The following is an 18,615-nucleotide window of genomic DNA, read 5'->3' as shown; positions in this document are numbered from 1 at the left end:
ATAAATAGAACGTAGGATACTTGACTTTAACTGGCTGCTAGCCATCTTTTTCCAAATTACTTTATTGAAAGAATACCCCAAATAAATGATAGTTTGGATGACTGATGGAGGCTCTGGAACAAATATCTACAAGGTAATTGTTGGATCCTTCCATATAGGAGACTACACACCACCCACCCCCGCACCCCATGCCATGCAGAGACAGTCAAAAGTTGACCAAAAGCTAAGAGTCTGAGTTGGTTTCCAAAGGCTTTGGCAATAGATTGATGATGACTGTTGGAGGGACAGGTCCCCAAATGAGGGGTGGCTAATACCATGACTGGAAGCTAATTTTAAACCTCCAAAGGAAGGGTCATTTTCTCATGAGAACAAAGAAAAGTGCATTCAAAGAAATAAAAATACTCCCCTGTTACAACTAAAACATACATTTATACACACAGTAAAAATGAAGCTATAACAGTGTTTACAGCTGACACAAAGGAAGATCAATTCTAAAATCCAAGAATGATGGTTCTGCTTTTAGTCCTTATGTGCTCGTGAATCCATACTGACATTATAAAATCCTGTTTCAAGAGAGAAGACAAGAGTGTGTGAAGTTCAAGCACACTGGCAGCATCTACAGCTTCCAACCGTCTTAAGGAATGGCTGGAAGGGTTCAACAAATGAATGAGTAGATTTGACCAAGAAATCGCGTAAACCTGCTGATAAATTTTCCTTGGCGCAAGCCTTTTGCCCCCCCCCCCACTCCCTTTATGCACAGCACATGTTATAGATCAGGGGAGAAAAGAGTAGGTTCAAGCCAAATGTAGGCATTAAATAACACAAAAGACATCGCCCTTTGAAAGCCGACATCACCATAACGAAATGGCCAAAGGAGAACAGCAAAAACAGCAAATTGAGAATCAAAGCTGAACTTCGCACATGTGGAAACATTTGTTTGAATCATAGCCTACTCCCTTGGTCTAGATTCTTGTGGTAGTTATTTCTGAAGATACATATGAGGACTGAAATCCTGTCACACTGGACAGAAATTGTCATCTGGACAACGAACAACATCAAAACTAATCACGCAGTTGTCAGGCCTGAATTTACAAACTCAGGTTTCTAGGAACTCTGTGCTCCAGAAACATGTTTCCTAGTCCAAGAACACAAAGCTGGTCTCTGTGACAACAAACCCCAACTCAGGTAGCCATGGCAAGTTCATGTCTTAGCTGGTTTTTCTTAAAGTCTGTGGCACTACGAGAGTTATAGGTAATTGCTAGTCTGGCTATGTGGCCCAGAAAGAGCCAGTGTTAGCATTGAGTAAAAAAGACTGTGCAGAATTTTTTTTTAAAGACTCTCCCAAATTCCTATCAGCAGGGCAGTTACTATAGCTACTGGTCCAAAGTCCTTCTAGAAGTAAAACCTTCACATACATAAGTGCCCTCAAACCATAATTCCATATGGAGTGATATGCCCCATGACTGCCAATATGCCTATGTCCTAAGACTAGGAAGACATGAGGGCCAGGCAAGTAGCCTCTTGGATGCTTTTTCAGCAGGATGCTTTTTCTCTAAGGAGAAAAAAAAAATCAATGTTGAGAACTCTTTATGAAGGGTACAGTTTCTACAAATAGAGGGTGTGGGGGGGGAACTAGCCCCAATCCAATGGCATCCAACTAAAAAACAGTCCTTAGTAATCTAAAACAGATATACATATGCCATACATGTGTGTTCTAGGTCTTTGAGGCCAGAAGCAATTTATAGTGGGCCAATGATTCAGACTGTACATTGCACTGATTTGTTTCTCTTGTAGTTTGAACTACACAGGAAGAGTGAGAGAAAGATGGGGAGGGGGCAGAAGGAGAGCCACTGAGAAGCTTAAATTTCATGAATTCTCATTGCTTAGCATCTCTGGGTTGATCTCTAGCCATATTTCAAGAGTGAACTATTTTAATTGCCATTGGTTATGACTAATTTCCCTTTCATACTCCGACTTCCCTCTTTGAGATGCCCTCCCTGGATCAAGCAGCTATGGAATGTCCATGGGTATTTTTGGAATGCAGTGAGGAAGCTTAAGGAAGACACATTTGGTTTGGGGTAAGATGGCTGGATGCCAGAGGTTCACAGGCAATTCCACATCCACCCATGACACTGAGACCTGTGTCAGCAGAGGAGCGGCTGTTAGCAGCAGTGCTGAGTCTCAGCAATGCCCGCGGAAGTGCACACTTCTTCCAACCTATTGCCCTGGCTGTGGAAACACGAGGCTAGCAGAAGAGACACAGAGTTTCAAATGATGAAAGCGGGAAGCCAGTCAGTGTTCAGAGCTCACAACCCCCAGCCCAATTTCTCCCATCAGAACTCTATAACAGACAATCCCTGCAATTATAAAGCATCATTGAATTTTTTTCTTTACCAAAGGCAGTAGAATCTGATTGGATTTTCCCATACAGCCTATGTCTAGAGAGGATGCACACCTCTAACACTTGATTCTCAACATTAAGTATCTTGTGCCATAGATTACCTTATAAAAGGAATTTAGAGGGAGATTCTCAGATGTACAGCTTTCTGGTGAGAGGCCATGAGTCTGAAAGACACCTGCCTAACTCACAGGAATGAAAGGCAAATGTTGATCTGCTTTGCTGGAGAAGAGCTAACTTACCTTTCTTTTCTTGGTTTAACTCAGACCATTGAAGTGAAGCCCAGGACCTGGCTTCACTTCATAAGACCAGGCCAAGCCATGGTCTTATGAAAAGAGATAAAAGAACAGACGGGTAAAATATGTGGACATAAAAGTGTAGTGGCAGGAGAGATGGCTCAGTGGTTAAGAGTACTGGCTGTTCTTGTGGAAGGACCTGGGCTCAGTTCCCAACAACAGTATGCCAGTTCACAGTCATCAGTAACTCCAGTTCCAAGGGACCTGACACCCCTTTCTGGCCTCCAAGAGGGGTACATATAATGTGAAGACAGCAAAATACTCATGTGCATAAAATAAACATAAATCTTTTATAAAATAATAGTGTATAAAGGGTTGTGTAATTTCCATATTTTTCCCCTAGATTTTGTGACATGGAAGTGCCCATGAATCTTCTTATACTCATGACTTTGGATTTTCCAGTCACATGTAAGTTTATATAATTCCTAATCATTTCCCTTCTAAGTTCCCTGCTCCCAGGTGTGGACATTCCAGTCCCCATAACAAACCCTACTTGAGGGCAGTGTGATGAAGGACTGACTATACAAGGACCACTTGAGAGAATTGAAACTTCTTGTCCTCCATAGCTGTGACACATCTCAAATTTGGGGAGCAAGACTGATGTTTTAGAGGTGAGGAACCCACTTTGGAACCAATCACTGCTATGGCAAAGAACAAAGCAGGTTTGTCCTCTTCCTGGGTGTGACACAAGTGCTCACACTTATTCTTGTGATAAAGGAATAAAGGCAGCCAGTGCCTCTCTAGTGCTTCCCATATGCCAGGCTTCATTTCAGTGGTCTGAGTTAAACCTTGATGCTGAGAGCCGTGGTGTGTGTGTGTGTGTGTGTGTGTGTGTGTGTGTGTGTGTGTGTGTAATGGGGATGGAACCCAGGGCCTTGTACATGATAGGCAAGTGCTCTAGCAGTGAGCTACACCCTAGCACCCAACCTTCATTTTTCTGCTGTCACTTAAACTCTTGTTGCTTTATATACTCCACAATGAGAGTGGTTACGTAAAGACTAATCCATCAATAGTGAAAATGTCACATTGCCAGCCCTAACTCTGACAGTTATTCATGATCATATACATATGTACATATAACATGTTTATAACACATTAATCATGCATATATATATAAAATGCATGCATCCATATGCACCTACACATATGTACATATGTGCCATATAATCTGAAACCAATGCTTCTGTTATTTGTCAGCTTTCTTGTCATTTTCCTTTTTTGTCTGTTTGTATGATATTAATTATTTCTCTGATTAACTTTATATAAATACAAGCATCAAATTTTGATGTTAATTTGTTAAAACTATAATTTCAATAATACATGTTTGCAAGGTATAGTGTCATACCCTATACAATGTCCACTAAACAAATCAAGGACATTAAGGTACATCCCTGCTCTGGTGCTGCTGCTGTAACTGTTTGGATTTTGTAAGCATATTCTTGCTTACAAGAAGGCTTCTCAGCCCTGGCTGTCTGGATTGACTGTACAACAGAAACTCCTGGAGAGCCTTTCAAACATCTCAACACCTAGGCCCCACCAATTAAACCAGAACCCCTGGGGGTCATGTGTAGGGACAGGTAGGATGTGTGTGTGTGTGTAAATGTGTGTGCATGTGCTTATGAATTTAGAGGACACTCTCAAATAGCATTCCTTTTCTTAGATACTATCTACACTTCTCTTGAGACAGGCCCTTGACCTGTCTGGAGCTTGTCTCACGTTGGTTAGGATAGCTAGCCCCTGTACTTCTGTCCCTGCCACCTCAGCAGTGGGATCATAGTGCCACCACACCCTGTTTTTTAAGGTGGGTTCTTGAGCTCAGACTCAAGCACCTGCTGTGTAGACACTTCACTGAACTCTTCTCCTAGACTGAACTGCCTTAGAGTCAGCCCAGTGAGTCTAGAATTCATCACATTAGCCTAATGAGAGACTAAAAACCATGAAGCTGTTACTTAAGCAAAACACCAAAATGGCCATGAATTACCACACACTCAAATAAATGTACTCAGATGAATTTTCCCAAGGCGAATAACACTACCAACACAGCATATTGAAAAACAGCAACACTTCACTTTGGTATATTCTTCAGTATTTGTAAATATTTGTAAATATATATATTCCTTTATTTCATCATTGTAAAAATATAACATCATTATCCTGGCTCTGTAGTAGGGAAAACAAAAGTCAGGAGAGATAAAAAGAGTACTTTTGGCAGTGTTTTCTTTGAGTGAAGTAAATCTTTCTTTAGTAAATCTTTGAATGTGTCTCAATACTGCTTTTCGTTGAAATGAAATTACCATGTTCTTGACAATTCCCCATGAGGCTTTGAGTCATTGAAAATAAGCAGTTTATAGTTTGTCTATTTAAGCCAATTCTCCAGGCCAGTGGACACGAAAGTCTTGGGGCAGGTAGAAATTGCCAGGACTTGATAAGTCTTGTCTGGAAAGCATTTGGACCACCCGTGGTCTAGGGCAGGCTTTAAGTTTTTGGCTTCCCTTTCTTCTTTCAGCACTGCCCACCCCCCTTGGCCCTGGAGTTCACTAACCTGGCCCTTGTTATCCTAGCCTGGGGTTGGTGAACTAGTTTAGACTTGCCACCCCAAACTTCCTCCTAGCAACTGCTTTCTGGACCCACTCATGGGAATCACCTTCAAGCTGCAAACAAGGCTATGTTGATCAGAAACAACTACTCCACAACCAGCCAGGGAGGGGCCAGAAACAAGTAAAAAAGCTAGCCCTCTTGTCCCAGGGGCCTACAGGCCCACGTATGTAACTGCTGCTCAGCAAATGCTAGATTGAATTGGACTGGATTGAATTGTGGTTGCACAGGATTGTTTTCCTGGGACTGGTGGCTAATAGGTCAATATTCTCTTCAATATACTTCAGCTGTTAATGAAGTCCTCTTGGAGAGATGGGCTTGGCCACTCTGTTTCCTTGATATCGAAGTTCAATTTTGCCTTTATTTTTAATTGTGTTTGTGTGTATGAGAGTGCATGTGTGTGGCTGCACGTGCATATGTGTGCACACACATGTGGAGGTCAGAAGTCAACATTAGGTTGCTCCTCAGGAGCCATCCACCTCAGTGTTTGAGACAGAGACTCTTATCAGGACCTGGAATTCCTTGAGTAGATGAGACTGGCTGGCCTGGGAGCCCAGGGATGCACTGCCTGCCTCTGCTTCTCCAGAACTGAGCATAAAAACCTGTGTTTCCCAATAGGCTTTGTGTGTGGGTTCTTTGAATTGTACTCAGGTCCTCATACTGGTGTGATACACACTTTAACAAATGAGTTACCTCCCCAGCCCTTTGAAGTTCAATTTTATATAACTTGAGAAGAAAGAAGAGCTGACAGGAAGATAAAAGAAGATGGGAGAAGGGCCAGGATCCAAGTCCCCAAACTCAGTAAAGTCTGAAGAGACAGAATTATCTAGACCAAGCAATCACTGCAAATACCAGGGTGGGGGAGGGGGAGACACTGGAAAGGAACATTCCAGAAAAGCTTCAAATGGATAATCTGGCCAAGCTTCTTCCTCCTGATTCTTCCAGAAAGCTCTGTTTCTGTGTTCCCCCACCCTTCCCCGATCTGTTTCAGATTCATAACTTGTCATTGGAAATATTAAGGTTTTTTTTTCTTGTGGTTGTTAATTTTGGGGAGATTTCTCTCAAGTTTATTTTACATGCAAATTTATTAGTGCTGTTTCTAGTAACACTGTAGGCATATCCCGCTCACAGACAAGAATTCTAGAGAAACTGCCCACAAGCACTTGGGGCCTGGCTTCCAAGGAACTGTCCCTTGATACAAACTCTCTCAGACATTCTATATGGGGTGAGGAGCACTATAGAGTTGTTTAAACATCATGGTTCATTAGAGGATTATACACAGCCAAATCACACCTAGAAAACACAAATCCAGCTGTGTCTGCCTGATGCCAAACAGTGTGGTGAGCCAGTGAACAGGAGAGAAGGCCAAGCCTGCTGGAGTTAACTTAATGAAACAAACTGTGTTACAAAAAACTGTCAGCCAAAGAGAGGCCAGCAGCTGCCCTTTGAAGAGGCAGCCAGAGGAACTGCACTCCTTTTTGCACCGGTTTGTCTCCCTCCCCCAGCTCCAGCAGCTTGGTCCCTTTCAGGGTGGGCTGGAGATCTCAGGACTGACACCTCCCTGGCAAGTGGTAATATGCATTAATGCCAGCAATTTGGACTATTGATGGTGGCCTAGGAAACAGATACTCTTGCCTCCCCCCTGGGTGTTCTGTGGTTCCAGACAACTGACTATGAAGTAACACCCCCTTGTGCAAAGTGTCTTCTGTAGGCTAGGAGTGTCACTCCATGATAGAACGCTTCCCTAGCCTGAGTGAGAACCTGGGTCACACCCCCATTGTTGAAAACAAACAAACAAATAAATAAATAAAAACTCCAAAGGGCTGACCCTCAGAACCCAGGTAAAAAGCTGGGTGTGGTAGCATGCTTATGAACTCAAGTCTGGGGAGGTAAAGACAGATCCCTGGGGCTCCCAGCCATACAGCACAACTAAATCTGTGAGTCTCGGGTCAGTGAGAGAACTTCTTTTGAGAAGCAAATAAATAAACTCTTGAGGAATTGAGGAAGGACACCCAAGGCTATTCTCTGGCCCCCCACACTCTCATGTATCTTCATACACACGTGCACCCCCCAAATAAACCAAACATTTGTCCCATTCACTAGATAAAAATATACCAAACCAAAACCCGATAGCAAAGTGTTTCCTTTCTCTTGGGTTTGGATGAGGTTTGGGTCCAAGTGTCTGATTCCAGAGACTCTAGTGTTAGCCAACAAAAGGAGAAGTAGCAGAGGAAGGGCCCAGTGTTCCTACTTGATGCTCTTGCCTCCATGCCTTCTGCCACTTACAGCCACATTCTGTCCCTTACCCAAGCCTGTCACCACACCTAACTTGTAAATACACACTCAAAAGACATCAGAGCTTGCTTTGGGATCTGGATCCCACACAAAGTGCATTCTTAGTCTCTGTAGCCAGAGATACTGCAGTTTAAATTACTGGTCTCTGTCATTTGCTTGATAGATGATTTCAATAGCCCATCCTTGCACTGGTTGGTATGTACCTCCTTCATAGAATCACCTTGCACACTGAACTTTAAGCACTTCACATGGCTTCAGGCACCTTGGAAAAGATGTTCCCTTAAGGTCACCTAGACCCTAGATGATTACAAGATGTTTCCTAGTCTCAGGCACGGATATTAATCATTCATGGCCCTCCTCCATTACTCCCTACTACCACCTCACACAGCAAAGCAAAGAATGGTGAGGTTTGGTCTTACCTGGTAGACAGTCCTGGGGATGCACCATGGTTTTAACATCAGCTGCAGAAGCTGCAGGTTTCCTGCTCGGCAAGTCCTTAGTACCCGGCAAGCAAAGTCCCAGCTACAGGGCTCATCCTCAGAGCCCAACAGCCCTGCAGCCATGCCAGCTCCAGACCCTGTCCTAGCCCCTCTGTTTCCAGGCCTACATATAGAACTGTGTTCCTTTAGTAATGTAAAGTCCCAAAGTCATTGAGATTTAATCAGACAAGGCAAAGAAATGAAATCAAAATAATTCTGCTTCCTCTCACCCTCTCCTGCTTCCCTACCTACTCTCTGCAATACCCACACTAATCTTGGGAGACTGTTTTCCCTCAAGGATTAACACAAGGCTCCCTGTCTCTGGGGACCCTGCAGGCACCTGGGAAGAATAAACCCTAGCCTGCAGGAAAGCATACATCCTTGCCTCTCCTTCCACCGTCCTGCACACTGGTGCGGGATCTTTTGGCAGGTCCAGATAAAATTAAGAGAAGAGCACAAGGCAGAGACATTCCAGGATGAGAAAGCAGAGGGAAGAAAGCTCCAGCCTCCCCTGCCAGCATTCCCATGGCATTCCATCTATTTTTCTTAACTCTAAAACTTGGAGAACCCAAGAGTTTCTGCACAGTGAAGCCAAAAGTTCAGTCAACACTGGAGCTATTTTTCTGGGCTACTTGTAAAGCACCAAGCATTTTCCTTGGAATCATGCTAAATTTAGGTTGGGATAAGAAGCCAGAAAGCTTATCTGATGGATTTAATAGCTACACCCATGATTATGGAGGAAAACGGAGAAAGGAGGTCAAGGCAACTTGTGCCAGTTTTCTCCCTTAAGATCTATAAAAGTGCCAGCTGTTTTTATAGATTAAACCATACATAGAATTTAACCCAAAGCAAAGACAAACAAATAAATGTGTTGCAATTGTTTGTGAGCTTACTTTCCCAATGATTGGCTATTTCTCTTGCTATTTTTTTGTTTTTATGGGTGGCTTGCTATTAGTTCAGGCTGGCCTAAAACTCGCTATATATTCCAGGCTAGCCTTGACTTTGTGATCCTTACGCCTCTATCTCCGAAGTGCTGTTATTACAAATATGTGTCATCTTATCTGGCTGATGGATAATTATATTTAACCATGTTTCAGAAAGATTCCTGCTTTTAAATTCAATATATTCTACACCAAAAGGTGAAATTTCAAAGCTGACAGGGACAGTAAGGAACATGGGAGTGTAGTTACAATATAATCTGATTAAGAGATGGGTCAAAGCCAGGTGTTGGTGGCATATGCCTTTAATCCAGCATTCAGGAGGCCAGAGACAGGCAGATCTCTGTGAGGCCAGCCTCATCTATAGAGTGTGCTCAATAACAGGACAACCAGGGCTCTTACTCAGAGAAACCCTGTCTCGAAAAACCCACCCTCCCCAACACACACACACACACACACACACACACACACACACACACACACACCTTGCTTGATACACTAAGGTACAATTTTCTTTTACACATCTTATTCATTATTATTTATATCCTTAATTTACACCTTTATTATCATCTTCTAACCTACTGGAGTACCCTGGAGTTAGATGAGGTTGAAGCTGGCCCTACCATTTCCTATAGGAATCAGGTTAAATTGAATGTCTTCATGGACTTAATCAACTGCAGAATGGGAACACTACATGCCTCACTGAGCTGTTTCTACAATTAAATGGGGTGATGGGCTTACAACCAATAACACAGGGTGGGGCTGGGTTCAGCATTCACTATGGTCTGGTATTTCATGAAATCTTTGTTACTGACAAACACGAGATTATTTCAAAATTGGTAAATTACAAGTCATGTTTGCTTAATCTCTTCTCTCCTTTTGCTATGATCCATACATAAGTTCAATTAATACAAGATTACTTTCACTTGTGTTCCATTTTGGCAATTTTAGCATCTCTGCATGAGTGCTGGCTCTCAGGTAAGGCACCATACTTGTTTTAACCTACATACAATCTATTCATCTGACATTTTTGTAATGAAAGGTGAGGTGTGCTCGAGAAGCATGCTTTTCTACATGCCATCAGAACACACTATTTTACTAAAATGGGAAGAGAAAGGGCTAGGAGAAAGAGAAGGAGTTCAAGAACAGAGAGAATAGAGGACAGGGGTAGGAAAAGGAATGAGTTGAAGACACAGTGGACAGAAAGTGTCTCCATAAAGTGTATTAGCTAACTGCTTCAGCATTTTCCCAAGCAAACAAGCACTCACTAGCTGGTGGTTATGTCTGCATCTGCACCCTAATGCTCTTACCCTGGGGGAATCTGGCTACAAACCAGGTTCTTATCCCAAGCATATAATTATTGGGATAGGGAAGTTCCAAAGGCACTGTCTTATTATATCACCAAATAATTGCTTTTAAAAGTAAAAAGCAAACATATGCAAGAAAACTTAAATATATGTATTTAGCATATGGTCTGAAAATTTTTAGAATATAAAGGTGTCATAATATTTTTAAATGCATGAGAATAAACATGAATTTCTGAGAAAAGCAGGATGTACTCAGATGGTCCTGAAGCTTTTAGCACTTTGAGGACTAGTAGGCCTCCCCAGGAAGGTTTGCAACTAGCTGATCAAGGCAGCTTGTCCCTGGGCTCACAGCTGCTTGTTTCTGAGCAGGAGGAGCTCAGGGTGACTGGCTGCAGTGCCTACTGCAGGTAGTTCACTGGATTCCCTACCTAAGCGCTTAGGTTGTCTCCCAGAGTTTTTCTCAGTTCTTAGGTTGCAAAATCAAAGTACCAGAGGGAAGGTTCCTATCAGCAATCTGACTGACTGCACAAGCAAACACCACAGCTGTAATCAACCATAATGCCCATGTAGTCCCTTTTATTGGAGGCTCTAGGGATGAAACCTGGGGTTTTGAACATGCTAGACAAGTAGTCTACCAGTGAGCTACATCCCCAACCTTCCAACCTCGCCTGCTCTGTAATTTTAAGAGACATTGAATTCTCAGAGTAATTTATTCTTAATTTGTGTGTCTGTCCTTGTGCTTATATGATGTATGCCCAGTGAAAGAAAGAAGAGATACATGCATATATACTCACATGTACACACAGATGTAAATGTGCATACATGTATTTACATGTGTATACATGTGAATGTGTATGCATGTACACTCTGCTTCTCTCTCTCTCTTCTCTTTCCCTGTGGGTTTTGTGTGTGTGTGTGTGTGTGTGTGTGTGTGTGTGTGTGTGTGTGTGCGCGCACACACACATACCCATCTTACAGAGGAGGAACTCTCAGAACAGAGGGACAAATGGTGATGGGCTAGGAGCAAGACATCAGGATTTATAACATAGAATTACCTTATGGCTCCCAACTCCTTTTAATTGCCTAGAGACTTGCATAGCTGATGAAGAGATTTAGAAACAATGGGGTGGCCTGGACCAGTGGATGTTAGGTTCCTAAAGATGAGTACCAGCATTTGGTGGTCTGTTGTACTTCTTGGGGAACAGAATAAGGAAGAGATGAATATTGGTCCTTAGGTTCTCCATTTGGAAATGACTCCATGGCTTTATGGCTTCTTGATACAGGGAGAAATGCTTAAGTTCCCATCAGGGAACAGAGCAGAGTGGCCCCTAGATGGTTCATAGGCTGGACGCTAGCCTTACATATGCCACAACCCAGACCCTCTGTAATGCTGCCAGCCCACTAGTCTAGCTGCTTTGTCCTCCTTCTTTTTGTTGTATAAAATGTGGTTTGTAGGTGTGTATATTCACATGAGGGTGTCCCTATGTGTGCACATCTGTTTGAATGTATGTGGAAGCCAGAGGTGGCTGCTGGGTGTCTTCCCTGACCACTTGCCACCTCATAGACTGAGGCAGGGTCTTTCACTTGAGTGTAGATCTCACTAATCTAGCTAGTCTACCTGGCTTGGGGACCCTCCTGTCCGTGTCCTCTGAGTTGTGGGGTTACAGGCAGGCCTCCATAGTCACCTCACTTTTAGTGAGCACCGGGAACTTGAACTCAGGTCCTCACAGCTGCACACAAACGGGCCCATCTCCCTAGCTCCTCTTTCCCCTCTCTTAGCATTCTCAGCATCCCCTCTGCCTCCCCACTGCTGCTGTTAAAACAGCTTTTCTGTTAACATTAGCTTGGAAACATTTAAAACCAATTAAATGCGTTTTCCTGATGCTGGGGAAGTTTTAAAATATCATTGCTGCTTTGAAATAAAAAAAAGTCAGAAAAAAAATTGAAAATCACATGGAGGGTAATCAGGAATAAAACTTGCAGATACATAAATATACAGGAAAGAGCACAGACATGGAGAAGTGTATTTATAACAACCAAAGAAACATATTCCCAAATGCAATCTAATATAACCCATCTAAGTCATTTAGTGATAATGACTGCCACTTTATCAGAGAAAATGTCAGTCAAAAGATTGACTGGAGAACTTCTTGATGTCAAGAGAGTCACCAGGAGGCACAAATGGCAATGTTTCAGAGATGTGTTGTGTGCACTGTTATCTTTTTAGTGATAAGACCTGGATGTAGAGGGTGGGTTGGACATCAAAGCCCACTCCAGCTGCAACTCAATATCTAGAAACTTTTACTGGGATCAAAGTGTATGTCAGATACATTCTCTTAGGACTGAAGGGGATCAGGGATCAGTACCCTCTGTCTTCCAAACACAGGCTGAGACAGTGACAGAGACAGTGAGTGACCAAAGACTGCAGAAATGCCCACCACAAAATTGTCTTGGGTTTTGTGTGCATTTAACAGATACATCCTATTTGTGTGTCGTCTATGCTCTGCAGCTCTGAGCTACTAATGCTTACTTCAACTCTGCATTCTCTTTCTGCTTCCTGGCAAAGGACCCAGGTTGAAATTGTAATTTTCTTATTGATTTTTGTGTGTTCTTGTAGTATGTGCATGTGTTCACGTGCATGTGATCACGTGCATGTGTACATATATGCATGTGTACGTGTGTGTGTGTTTGCAACTTTATGATGTGTCATTTCTCAGTATGCCATCAAACATTTTTCTGAGACAGGGTCTTTAATGACTTGGAACTAGCTGACTTGGCTAGGCTGGCTGCTCACAGCCCCAGGGATCCCTTTGCCTGCACATGCCCCATGCTGGGATCACAAGCATGTATCACCACACCTGGCTTTTTTACATGGGCTCTGGGGATCAAACTTAGGTTCACAGGCTACAGGTCATCTTCCAGATGCTGAAGTAAAAATTATTGCACAACTCTTTTTGTACATACATCATATATCTTTGCTGTGAAATCTCTAGATACAATAAAATACTGGATAGGACAAGGTTAGACATTCCTCCCTCCCCCACCTCTTCCTTCCTTCTTTTCCTGTTGGGGGTTGAGCCTAGGGCAGGACTTTGTACATACTGAGCAAGTGTTCTACACTGAATTACATCCCAAGCCCTGCTTTGTATTAAAAATAAAGGTGGTCTATAACTCTTTGTTCTACACACACACACACACACACACACACACACACACACACACACACACACAGTCAATCTGTAATTTATATATCAAGGTAATTGGCCTGTTAAAAATGTGCTACTTGCTGGGCATGGTGGCATATGCCTTTAACCCTAGCATTTGGGATGCAGTGGCAGGCATTTCCCTGAGTTGGAGGCCAGTCTGGTCTACAAAGCAAGTTCCAGGACAGTCAAGGCTATACAGAGAAAGCCTGTCTTTTACAAAAATGTATTATTCAGTGGTTCTCAGTATATACATAGGACCTGTGCATATAGCACCATAATAGAATTTTAGGACACTGGGAGCTCCCAATCCCCATACCCATTAAATGTCACATTTCTCTTCCTACTCTCCCTATATCACTGGCAACCAGTAAGATACTTTCTGTTTATATAGGGTCACCTATTCTGGACATCTATTGGTGTATTATTTGTGCCATCTTGATTTACTTGTTGTGACGATTTTCCAGATACACCTGTTCTTTTTTTTTTTTTTTTAAAGATTTAGTTTTGTTTTTGTGAGTGTGTGTGTGTGTGTGTGTGTGTGTGTGTGTGAGTGTGCATACATGTGTGTAGACATTCTTAGGGTCAGAGGAAATTGTCAGAAAACTCAGCCAGAGGTACAGGTGCTTGTGAGTTCTCTACAAGAGCAGCAAGCACTTTCTTTTTTGAAAGAGGATCTCATTGTGTAACCCTGGTTGGCCTGAACCTTTTAGGTAGGAAGGACCAGGTTGGCCTTGAACTCACAGAAATCTACCTGCCTCTGTCTCCCCAGTGCTTGACCCAAAGGAGCAAGCATTCTTAGCTACTGAGCCATCTCTCCAGCCCTACCAAAATTGCTTTTCCTTGCTAAATGATGTGTCATGTGTGATTTCAGCATGTTTACTTGTTTTTCAGCTCATGGACTATTGGGTTGTTCTTGGCTATTCTGAACAATGCTGCTGTGAGCATTTGTGCACATGTTTTTGTGTAGGCCCTTACTTTTTCTTTCTCTGGAGTATATGTACCTAGAAGGGTGTATAACTCCACTGGTCCTGCAGGACCCTCTCCTAAGGAACTGCCAGGCTATGCTCCAAAGCAGCTGCATCATCAGGATGCAGTCTCTCCAGGGCTTCTATTCTGTCTCACTTCAGCATTCTTATTATCGCTCCTCTTGTTGGTTCTAGCCACCCCAGCACATGTGAAGTGGTAGCATTCTGGCTTTCCTAAATAAAGTCCATGACATGGCTTCTCTCTTTCCTAAGCAAATTTTATGATCAGGGATTGGTGGAGGCAAGAGGGGGCTGCTTTTAGGAAGGGTAGCCTGTTTTGGCTCCTGACAGCCTCTGGCATGCTCGGGAGGTGAGGCTAAAACAGAGGAGCCCAGCCAGCATTTCCTCTTCCTGCCTCAGCAGCTCCCCTCCACTCACTTCTGCTTCTGATGATCTCACGCCCACCATCTGAGGACAAAATCCAAACACTTCTGGAAGTTACCATCTGTCACTTTATAAACTCTGCTCTACTTCTTCAGGAAAGGGACATTTAGAAATAGCACTTGCTTGCTTAAGTGAGTGGGCGAACTGCAACACCCAAACAAGTTTTGGGAACCCAGAGGGACCTCAGCCTGCTCATTAGCACATGTAATCCCTTATTTGGGTCTGGAAAATGTCCCAGCTTTGACAAGGATGCACCATGGCAACATTGTTTCTGATCCTCAGAACCCCAAAGACCCACTTATGTCTGCTAGGAACTTATATGTCCTCAGGGTGAGATGTAAAGAATAATTTTCAAAAATGCTTGGCCATGTCTATAAAAATATTTTGGGTTCCTGGGAAAGTATGAGAGATGCAGGATCTGCCCTCTGGCTTAAGCATCAGGAGCAGTGAGCCAAGAGCTATCTTTAGAAATATTTCCCCCAAGCTCTCAGAACCATCATAGGAGAACAATCCTATAGCTATAAAAGTGATGTCATCTAGCCATTACCCCCTGTTAGGAAAGCAGACTCTCCATCTACCCCAGGCCTTCATAGAAACAGCCATCAGGGCTCCCTAGATTAAATCAGCCCAGGCCTGAATCAGAAATTAAGTGCTTTAATCTCTTCTTGGTTGGTTTCCATGGAACTAAGCGAATAAGGATGGCTTTTGAGTATGATATATTTTCCAAGCATATGTTTATGTAATCACAGCCTTAAATTGAAACAAAACAAAACAAATCCAAACAAACTCCACAGGCCTTGTTTTGTTTAGGGGTTCCAAACACTCACAGGAGCAATGGTCTGGGATTTGTCAATAGTAAAGTCCTAAAGGGAAGCTCCTAGTTGATGCAGAGAAGGGGCTGTTGGCTCCAGGAACTGTCTTGACAGCCCAGAACCACAACCTTTGCACAAAGACACACTGAGCTCATGGGAGAGTCACCTAGAGGGTAATCAAACCCTCTTCCCCCTGGAAAGGAGCCAGAAGAGGCTTACAGATTTGTCTGGATACTAGGAAGAGGACCAGGGTCAACAGTGAGGGAAAGTTCTTTTAGTGAAAAACAGGGCTCCACATATGTAGGTATGAATTAATTTTAAAAATCACATTGTCCCTGAATATGTATTGATTTCCTTTGTCATTATTCCTTCCATAATGTAGTATAACAGCTATTTACTTAGCATTTGCATTCATTACATAGTAGAAGTAATTTAGAGATGTTTGTAAAGTACATAGAAAGATATACATAGGCTCTGTACAATTAGCATTCTGTTACATACAAAGAGCTTGAGCATACATAGATTTTGGCATTTGCAGGGGTCTAGGAACAAATTCCCCACGGCTAACTGTTCTTGATAGGGAAATCATAGGACTTGGATAGAAATTTATAGATGCTAGAGTGCATTGTTAATCATTTTAACAAAATTTTCTCTCATTATAACAATGAAAAACTATCACTACAACAAACAACCCATGGAGCAACCATGAATTATCTGTACTGAGTTGGTCAATAGGGATTTGGATTATCAATGAATGAAAACTCTGTATAGTACTTCCAAGTGAGACAGGACCATAATTCTTTGATATGTATAGAATCAGGTCTGTCTTAGACTGGAGTTACTAATGTAGTAGCTGTTTAGATTTCTGATGAAGAATTCAAGTTGAACATTCTCATTGAGAATTCTTACAGATTAAACTATTAAGGTTTCTGCCTTTTGGGACCATTTAAATTAGCTGTATATAGATGATATGATCTATTTGGAATCCATGGCTAGCTGAGGGTGATAACTGTGGGCTGGGAGTTAGTAATAGAGACTGCAAAATGAAGAACCGATTCTTTAGGGGCTGAACATCTAGGCAAACTACAGATATTGGGACAACAGCATAGTCATCATTCATAATTCAAAGGTCAAGTCAAGGCTAGCAAGTTCAAAGTAGTTGATCATAGTATCTTGAATAATGAATCCAGATGAACAGAAATTAGATGAATCAATAGCAAATAAACTAAAGAGAATGCATGGGGATGCACACTGATAAGCAGGCACACAGATGGGGTCAGCCTGGGATACACCTCTCAGGGTTTGGGAGATAGTTTGATAATGTATCTGTCTTGCAAAAGGAAGACTTGGGTTTGCTCTTCCTGCCCACATTAAGAAGGCAGGGATGGAGCACATGCTCAGGGTGGAGGGATGCAAACAGGCAGTGAAGAGACCCTGTCTCAAAATTAAAGGTGGATGATACCTGAATGAACACCACCAGAGGCTGTCCTCTCAGCTCTACATGAGCGAGGACACACACACACACACACACACACACACACACACACACACACACACACACACACGACAAGTTGGGGGAACACAAGACTTAAAGGAGGGTCACATGGGTCGGACCTTGTTGTTTCTACTTGTACCAGGTGAACTTCCCACCCGTTGGATTAGGGTAGGGGTGAAGTTCCTAGCGTGATACCCCAGACATGCAGATGGAAGTCTGTGAGGGGTAGGTGAGAGGGAAGTAAGGTCAAGTCCCCTGCCTCTGTCATCTATTGGTTGTTCAGAACTTCCTATTCTGTGCCTCTCCCATGTCTTGCCAATTTCTGACGCAAGACACAGGGATTTTATAAGTGATACATTTACTTAACTTAAGGCCTGGTACATCCTTGAATTTCCAAGAGGCCCCTTTCCTCACTTAGAATATATAAGGCAAGGTTCATCTTCCACCAGCTGAGGAAGAGACTATCTCTGATAGATCTCAAGATCGTCAGATGTCACAGGAGTTCCTCCCACTCATCGTGTTGCTGAAGTTCTCTGCCAGCCTTGTCCAGAGTCAGAATTTCCCTGGAGGTTGTACTAAAACACAACTCTGAGCCTACCTGTTTGTGATTTAATAGACTCCTGCTAAGAATCTCATTTCTTTTTCATTTGCATATATGTATGTATGTATAGGTTCATGTGTGCATGTGTGTTGTAGTCCAGAGGAAAACCTTAGGAAGTGTCTCCTCCAGGATCTGCCCTCCTCCTCCTCCAGAGCTATTTGCCTTGTTTTTTTTTTTGAGAAAGAGTCTCACTGGCCTGACGCTCAGCAAGTATGTAGGCTGGCTGGCCCAGGAACCCTAGAGATATGCCTGTTACTACCTAACCAGTGATAGGATTATAGGAGAATACCACTATGGTTAATTGTTTTTACCTGGGTTCTGGGGACCAAACTCAGGTCTTTGGGTTTGCATAACAAATACTTATCAACTGAACTATTTCCCAGATCCTCCTTTGTTTATATGTTTGCCTTTGCTTTTGTTTGAGACAAGATATCATGTAGCCCTGACACTTTATGTAGCTAATGGTGAACATAGATAACATATACATATACCACCATGACTGGCTTATGCAATGCTGAGACTGAATGTAGAGCTGCAAACATACTAAGCAAGCACTTTATCAACAGCAACATCCCTAGCCCTAAACTGGTTCTTAATGTTATAATATTCTGCTCCGTAGCCTTCTCGGCATTAGAAATGAAGCCATTAACAACAAAAACAAAACAAAAAAATCTGAATCACTCCCTCCTTTGTCCCTGTGGACTCACAGGCCAGAACACTCAGAGGAGCATTTCAACTGTTTAGAAGGAGTGATTCATCTATGGGTCATAGACTCATCTATCTC

General features: G+C 42.7%; 1 protein-coding gene across 7 annotated transcripts in view; it reads right to left on the bottom strand.

Moving 5' to 3' along the window:
• The window catches only part of Frmd4a (FERM domain containing 4A), a 590,169-nt gene that overhangs the window by 273,431 nt on the left and 298,123 nt on the right, over positions 1-18,615 (bottom strand). For 2 of the 7 annotated variants that reach the window (XM_051205868.1, XM_051205867.1), the window contains exon 1: positions 8,004-8,147. The exons of the other annotated variants lie outside the window; for them this stretch is intronic. In XM_051205868.1, the coding sequence (XP_051061825.1) occupies positions 8,004-8,147 (144 nt within the window). Of the gene's footprint in view, positions 1-8,003; positions 8,148-18,615 lie in introns of those variants that run through there. 7 annotated transcript variants of the gene reach the window in all.

The sequence above is a fragment of the Phodopus roborovskii genome, unplaced genomic scaffold (assembly GCF_943737965.1).
Source record: "Phodopus roborovskii unplaced genomic scaffold, PHOROB, whole genome shotgun sequence".
Lineage (NCBI taxonomy): Eukaryota > Metazoa > Chordata > Mammalia > Rodentia > Cricetidae > Phodopus > Phodopus roborovskii.
Note: the sequence above shows the minus strand (reverse complement) of the source record. Positions and strands in the feature narration are given on the sequence as shown.